General features: G+C 43.0%; 1 protein-coding gene across 4 annotated transcripts; it reads right to left on the reverse strand.

Annotated features, from left to right (window-relative positions):
* Positions 1 to 282: 282 nt before the first annotated feature.
* Positions 283 to 6,655, reverse strand: pgghg (protein-glucosylgalactosylhydroxylysine glucosidase). 4 transcript variants are annotated; one of them, XM_047333490.1, is made up of 14 exons: positions 6,303 to 6,655; positions 5,478 to 5,806; positions 5,157 to 5,257; positions 4,634 to 5,069; positions 4,395 to 4,514; positions 3,366 to 3,497; positions 3,178 to 3,289; positions 2,750 to 2,822; positions 2,532 to 2,668; positions 2,306 to 2,439; positions 2,005 to 2,100; positions 1,817 to 1,914; positions 1,488 to 1,711; positions 283 to 1,012 (listed from the first exon to the last, which is right to left on the reverse strand). In XM_047333490.1, exons 1-14 carry the CDS (start codon positions 6,352 to 6,354, stop codon positions 936 to 938), a joined length of 2,121 nt encoding a protein of 706 aa, XP_047189446.1. In that variant the 5' UTR covers positions 6,355 to 6,655; the 3' UTR covers positions 283 to 935. The 4 variants fall into 4 exon arrangements, with proteins under 4 accessions (XP_047189446.1, XP_035498279.2, XP_047189447.1 ...); XM_035642386.2 differs by having other exon boundaries at positions 5,157 to 5,367; positions 6,392 to 6,654; XM_047333491.1 differs by having other exon boundaries at positions 5,157 to 5,367; positions 6,386 to 6,654.
* Positions 6,656 to 7,724: the final 1,069 nt, after the last annotated feature.

A 7,724-nucleotide genomic window follows, 5' to 3' on the forward strand; every position in this document is an offset into this window, starting at 1 on the left:
AAGACAACATGAGGAACACAGACATAGACTGTGGAGGTCCATGTAAATAGATGAGGCACAAGGATACTCAGAAAAACATCACCAACTTGACAACACATGCGTAGTACTTAGGAAAATGCTTAAAGTGAAAAAAAAAGAAAAAATGCAGACAACATGTATAGAAATGAGCTGTGAAAACAGAAGGTATTTGCTTGTTTTCTAACGTTGCTGTATTTTTTCTAAACCCTGTACATGCCTCATCAAATTGTAGAAGATACATAACTTGTAAAGCCACAAAAGTTGTAAACAATATGAATATATTTATTTTAAGATACAATTGGCTTATAATTTTGGATGTCAATGTCATATTACAGAACTAAGCAGCTTATTCAAAAAACATACCAGAAAATGTAAATAAATCGCCAGAAATGATTGGAGGCCACTGTCCTTGAAATTTTAAGATAGACAAATCATCTTGTCCCCAACATTTTTTCCATTTAGCCCAAAAAACAAGCTGCAGAATTTTATAAAAAGAAATTAGCAGGTTCTACATCCCTACCATGCCAGAGGCAACATGTTTGCAAATTATGCTTATTTGTGATGAACTTGCTCTTTAATTCAGTCACAGATTTAATGCAGGAGATAATAAGCTTGATCAGGAACCGTGTGCAGCCCACCAAGGAACTCAGGAAGAACACGCCCTCTGCCACACACACATTTTTTTTCTATTCAGTGAATGCAATGATTTCCGTACGCTTCCGTAGATTTAACAACAGTCATAAAAGACATGGAATTCATGTTGCCCCCTTTATTGAATTTCACACGTTTTGTCCATGTTTGGTCAAGTTTGTCAGCATACAACATAACAGCACCGTAGATATAAAGTAGCTTGCTCAATGTATTTTATTAATCATGTGTAATTGAAATGATAAGGAGGAAAGTCTGGGATTCCTGTTTCACAGAGGCCAGCAGGAAGACGTCGAAGCCAGTTTACAAACATTCCCAGGCTCTCGTGGAAAAGTTACCGGCTGCCCTGAAAATATAGATGCACACGAGTGAATTCATAATAATCAGTTACTACATCATCATTCTTATTTCTTCTTTATAAAAAAGCTGTATAATAAATATACGATTATGGAGGTGGAAAAAGTTACACACACACATATAGTTTAGGACCCAGCTCATGACTTAAAGATCAGCGGCCGCAAGATTAAAAATAGAGGACCTGTTAAAGTTAATATCCTATTTCAATGCTGCAAATTTATGATAATTTTACAATTAAATGAATTATGTGAACAGAAATAGAGAACAGTCTTTCAGGGCCCCTGGGAATTTGAATGTCCATTTGAGTGTACTGATTGGATTGTTCACTGTTCTTCTCTTAGGCCATAGTTCAGGAGGTGAAGTGTGTTGTTCTATATTATTAATGTACCAACTTTGATATTTACTGCAATAAAAGCAGAAATGGGCTGTAGTCATTGCAAACTATATCTTGGTTTGTGTGTTACCTGGTGCGAGAGGGATTTTAGTCCCTGATGCCTTCAGGACAACCTGTAGATCGTAGGGCTTAGCGTTGCCGTCGCCCCTCGTCTGTTCCCTCAGTATGACACAAACTTCATCTTTCCTCAACAGCCAGTCCATCTGACTGCCCAGGTAGTTCACACCACGGATGCAGAGTTCAGAAATATCATTGGGAAGATGTGGGGAAAAGGCCAGACATTCCCGCTGAACTCTACCAAAAACAGATCCACACACAGAAAGTCAAACTTTGTATCAGTGCATATGAGCTGTGAGGCGTTTTTTCAGTGTGTGTGTGGTGGGAGGATCGATGACAAACCTGAAGCCAGTATAACCAAACAGCACAGCTTGCAGGAATCCTCCCATACCCGTGAGAAAGTTGACTGCACCAGAGCCATCTGATGATTCACTCCACACCTGAGAGGAGAGGTAACCACAAATTTGCTCAATGTTCAGCAAAGTGTACAGTACTAGTGTGTAGGTGTGATGTGAGGATTCGAGGGATACCTGGAACGGGCCCTGGATGTTGCTGAAGCACTTTTCGAGTAAACCTTGAGCTTTCTCAGCCTCCCCCAGCTCCAGCCAACCGATTGCAAACATACCCTTACATGTGAAAGCATCGGTGCAAACATGAAGTAATTAATAAAGAAGTAACAGCGACAACAGGCTTTCACACTAAGTCAATTTAATTGTCAGTTTAGTATTATTTAAAGTACATTTTGCTGATAATATTTAGAATAAATCCCTCCTACCTTGTAACCACTACAAGATTAGTTTTGTTCTCTCCGTCCGACTAACCGTGTCTTACCCACGTCATAGCTGGACCCTGAGGGTCTGTCACTGGCTCGTACGCCTCAAGATCATTTCTTCTGACCTCCAGAGACATCGGCAGTCCAAGAGGGTAGCCCAACATCACCGTGTCCGCCTGCTTCACCGGATGACCTGTGAGGGGTCCAAAAGACAGTCTGACACGATGTCACAAGCACCTCAATTTTTCCAAGGTGGGTCAGTGCCAGAAAGATGAAATTATGAACCTTTAATATAGCCATCGTACTCAGGATGGTACTGAGATTCTTGGTCAAACGGTATCTTGATGTGTTCAGCCACTTCTTTCCATTCCTTTGGTGCGGGATGTTGGAGGAGATCAGCCAACTCTACAGCAAACTGGAGACTGACAGATTGTATTGTTGTTTTGTATTATTGGCATTCACAAGTTAATATTCAATGCAAGAAAATATTCCAATACCAGTACCTGAACTTGGCCACAGTGTTTGTGTACACAGAGTTGTTGACATTGTAATAATACTCATCAGGCGGCATTACACCTAAAGGGCATGAAGGCAAGAAAAACAATTTATTCTACAATATATGAACAACTACATGCTTATCAAACAGTAATGTTTCCAAGTTAGCCAGAAATGATGTAATCTTTTTGTGTTTAAAATGTATGAATATAGAAAAATCAAGTTTATGAACACAAAAGTAAATAGAAAGTAAAGAAAATCATCTATTATACCACAGTAGAAAAATGTAAAACGTTCTAATTTATTGTATAGACATATTTTGCTGAGAAAGTGAATTTTTCTGCTGGTATTGATTTAGCTTTTATAAAAGAATAAGTTTGACAACAATGTCAAACTAAATAAATACATATACGATCTTTCTAATAATGCTCCGTACCAAGGAGGTGATATTTCTGGTCCTCGGGGCTCCATGTTACTCTAGAAACCCAGTAATCAGCCACGCCATATATCACGTCGCTGCCCTTTCCCTCTCGGAACATGGACAGGTCCTGCAACAAAGGGCTCAGTTAACACCGTCACACAGGGGGAGACGATGTGACGGTGGAAGGGGACGGAGCAGTTTACCTCACTGAGGTAGAGGTAGTGCTGGAAGGCCAGGGTTATGTCGCCATTGATGTGAATCTCTTGTTGTCCATAAATGTCCTCTGGACACACCTCTCTCCCTGACACAGCACTCTCCCACGGGAACTTAAGGCCCTGTAAACATAGCACCATCAGAAGACTCAGACTTAGTTTCAACAACAAAACACACTCACACAAAGGCTAACAGTATCTGGCTCAAAACATGAAACCTAAAACACTACAGCAACAACACAGTTACATCCTGCATAATGATTATTATCATCGTCATCATCATCATAATAAGAACTTGGATTTATATACAAAGGACATGGACAGAAAATAATAGTAGAGAAGCTGGGTAGGATGACAATAGTAGTTCCTTTGTGAACTGGTTGGTTTAAGGGAGTTGTTTTTTTCGTGTCCTGAAGTGGGGTATTGTGGATCTCTACAAGGACAGAGTTCCAGAAGGTGGGGGCAGCCACACTTAGCGCCCAGTCACCATAGGTTCTCAGGCTGGCACAAAGGATGCCGAGGAAAGACCTGTATCAGACGACCATAGGTTTCCAGGATTGGGGTATATGGTTGGAGGAGGACACACAGGGACTGGGGGGCCGGGGGCCAGGGGCAGGGAGGGTGAGGAGGAGGACCCTGTACATCATGTGGGACTTTAACGGAAGCCAGTGAAGATAGATGAGAGTTGGGTTGATCTTCTATTTAACAAGTAACTGTTAAAATGACTAGTATTCACTCATTTTGTGGACTCTATGTCTATAGCTTGCTACAGGGACACTTAAAGATGTATAACAATTGATATGCTGTTATGGGTATTTATTTGCTTTCTTGCCAAGATGTAGATGAAAAGATCAAACACCCCTTTTTTAAATTTAACACTGCCCTCACACTTTCACAAGTGCTTCCATTAAAAGACCATCCCTCTTTTCAATCTTCACAAAAAATGTGTTCAGTTCACTGCATGTGCGCGTGAGTGTCGGGGACGGTCCAAGAGTTGTGATGTGATACAGATCATCATACCTTGTAGCCCTGCTTTTGTGCATTGTCTTTAGCGCCATCTATAGTCCCCACTCTGTACTCCAGCACAGCCCGGGCTAGCCTGGGGTAGAAAAGGGCTATCCCAGGATACATCCAGATGTCCTGTGACAGGACGGTACAGTCAATGTGTGATACATTAATAATACAACACCCCCCCCCCCCCCCCCCCCCCCCCCCCCCCAAAAGGGTTAGGGTTAGGGTTAGGGTTAGCCCATCCTTACCTGGTCCCAGAAAACATGGCCCCAGTAGTCCTGACCATCCCCGCCATTAGACAGCCCGCCTGGACTGACTCCACCGAAGGAGCTGGAGGTGTCATGGATGGAGGGGAAGGCGCTGAGGAGGTAGAACATGCAGCCAATCAGAGCCTTGCTGAGGGTCTCGGACCCTGTCACCTCAACCTTGCTCTGGAGCCACAGCTCTTTCCAGGCCTTCTCGTGAGACAGACGCAGGTTACCAGTCGCCATCAGGTCCAGGGCCTCATCATAGCCGGCCTCAGCAGACTCTAGACCATTGGTCGCAACCAGGACGAAGCCCCAGCGAGCCTGGCTCTGTCCTGCGAGCAGCGTCAGAGTCTGGGGTATGGGGGTCCAGATAAGTTGCACTGTGGGACAGGAGCCACCGGGGAACTCAGCAGCGGTCGTCTGTCCATGGATGTGCCTGAGGGAGAGGGGGAATTTAATATCACACTTGTACTAAATATATATATTTTTTTAAATGTTTAGTTTTTGTTTTTGTTAACAGTACCTCCCTCCCTTGTAATCAGGACCAGTCTCAAAAACAATGTCTTTGCTGTGAGGTGTGAACGAGCTTTCCAGTTTAACAGTTACCGGCTCCTCTGACGTCACCTGCCGCACCAATAAAACCTCCATCACCATCAGGTTAGGGTAGTGTCGGTGTGAATACAAAAACTGCGAGGCAGTAACTCTGGCTGAGCTTAGAGTGTGTGTAAAAATGCCTGGATGAGAGGATGAGACAGTTTAGCAGGGACAATTCTTCTCAGCATTAAACAAGATCAGAAGCAACACAGATTACTTCTTCGGGGGGCGACCAAACAAGTCATGTCACCTGTGTTTGTGTCCAGACTGTAGGTGTGCTGGGCAGGTTCCTCTGTCTCAGCTCTGACAGCCAGAGGACAGGGGACATCTGCTCGGTGACAACGTCCTCCCTCCCCGTTATACACGCCACCAACGTGCATGATTTGGTTGTACACCCTCCAGCCCAGATGCCCGTTGGCCAGGGGAGGGAGGAAGCGCAGGTCACTGGGCAGAGTGTCAGTGGAGAAGACGTACGGGTCTGAATCACGGGACATGGCGGCGAGGTGGTTTCTGCTCGGTCAGGGGTCGACGAGAAGGTTCCCAGGACGTCTTCAGCTGAATGAGCAATTACGTTACTCACTGTGGGGCGTGAAGACATTTAGATTTTGTCAGCAGTTTTCTATGTGCACTACTATGCTCCTTTACTGAGACTATTACAACAGTTGCGTTCACTCTTTTTGTAAGTACAACATCAAACACAATGCACTGGTTGATGGCATTAGATCACTGCTTAAATATTTTGCTGCGGAACCACATGCAGACACACAAACTCTCACTTTTCACAGCTCCCTGCTAGTAAGGGCTATTTGCAGTCGATGTACTTTGACACTTTTGTGTCACAAGACATGTCCAAGTGTCATCCTGATACATGCAGGTGGCTGGACTGAAAAAGGAGCCACTCGCTGAGCCACATTAAAAAAGGAACCAGAAAAAGTTAATTTCAAGATCAAGACTTTTTTTTCTCATTAATTGACCAATAATCTGAAATGATGAGTTCGTTTTTGTAGGTATTCATTGTTTAAGAAGAAAGAAAAATATAAGTAAATACACAATCTAGAAGATCAAGCAAACCCACTCCTAAAAGTCAGGCAGAACCGTTTCAGGCCTGCATGTACATCCATCACCATTCCCTCAAACACACAAGTGGGAATGTCTCACTCTCACATGAGCAGGAAGAAGCATCAGTTTCTGCAACAAAGAGGGACGCTGGAAAAAAACAAAATGAAAGGGGGGAAAAATCCCAAAGGAGTTCCCAACCTACTTGCTTTTTTACTATGAACTACTTATTTTCTATTCAAAAACCATAGCGTATGTGCTCTAATTCCTACAGTCCTTCATATCTAGTCAAAGCAAAGAAATCCAAAGTTGTTGAGAGAGTGGATCCTAGTCAGCCGAAGGATTGTAGGAGGTCTTGACACACTGTGCTGTCCACAAAACATGGATTTGATTCTTGGTCTGCTGAAAAACATGACATGGACTCCTGTGGAGGACAGGGCAGAGTCCTGTGTCAACCCAGCTGTGCAGTGGGTCAATAGGTCGAACTCCACTTCACATTGGACAGTATCATTGGATTTTATTGAAATGTAAACTACACTTTGTCTGATGTCAGCTTCAGCTCAAAGAAAAAGGTTCTGAACTTTATTGAAACGCATTTTCAGGAGGTCAGTTTTAAACAGCCACGTCTAGTTCCAGACTGAACTGGCTGCCACCGTTTTTTAAATTAAAACACCAGGACCACTTGGCTGTGACAGTACAAATACTCTCCAGGTCACAGTTAGAGAGTGTTTACATGTTCATCATATCTTTCCAAGAATTATCACGTCATTCTCTCCAAATCCCCCCCCCCATACATACTTACTTCACAAAGTCTTTGCAGTCCGGACCCAGAGACTGTGAAACAGACAAAACACGGGGGACAGAGGCACTATTCTCTTTTATATCTCTTTTTAAATTAAGCAGGGGTTAGGGTTGGCACGTTTCTTTTTTGCTTTTATGTTATTTTCATTTTCCCCCCCAAACATAACATATACAGTTTCTATTTGCTTTTGGTGCTTTGTTGGTTTCTTGTCTGTTCCACTGAAGAACTTTCTAACCTGTTTTGGTTTGTTTGTTTTTTGCTCTAGAAGTAGATTTGGATTTTTTTTTTTTTTTTACTGTACATGGAGTTGCAGACAAGGCTCCCTGTATCCTTATAGAAGCCGTGGGTTTTCTAGAAGCTCAAAATGAAACCCCACGACCACAACCAGCAACATGTTTAATTCAATCTCATAAACTACTCTTAAAATCTTATCACATATCCTTCTCAGCTCATGTCATTTCTTTACTGGTGGTGTACAATGTCCAAAATGTCCAAGAAAGGGTTAAAGTGGGTCAAGTACTCAGTGAGCAGGGCTGTCAATGAGGGTCCCCCAACATTTCTAGACCCCAGAAACCAACCAGGATTCATGTGCTAATATACTTTCTTAAGGTTTGTTTTTTTATGAGAGACACACAGTGT

Source organism: Scophthalmus maximus, chromosome 7, assembly GCF_022379125.1.
Source record: "Scophthalmus maximus strain ysfricsl-2021 chromosome 7, ASM2237912v1, whole genome shotgun sequence".
NCBI lineage: Eukaryota > Metazoa > Chordata > Actinopteri > Pleuronectiformes > Scophthalmidae > Scophthalmus > Scophthalmus maximus.

Bases quoted from the DNA above. Each gene is read 5' to 3' on its own strand.
- pgghg (XM_047333490.1), bottom strand. From the start codon at position 6,354: ATGGTGATGGATGTACATGCAGGCCTGAAACGGTTCTGCCTGACTTTT. The intron at 4,515-4,633 runs GTAAGGATGGGC...GTCCTGTCACAG, and splicing joins GCCATGTTTTCTGGGACCAG to GACATCTGGATGTATCCTGG. The intron at 2,823-3,177 runs GTACGGAGCATT...CATGCCCTTTAG, and splicing joins CCAGAAATATCACCTCCTTG to GTGTAATGCCGCCTGATGAG.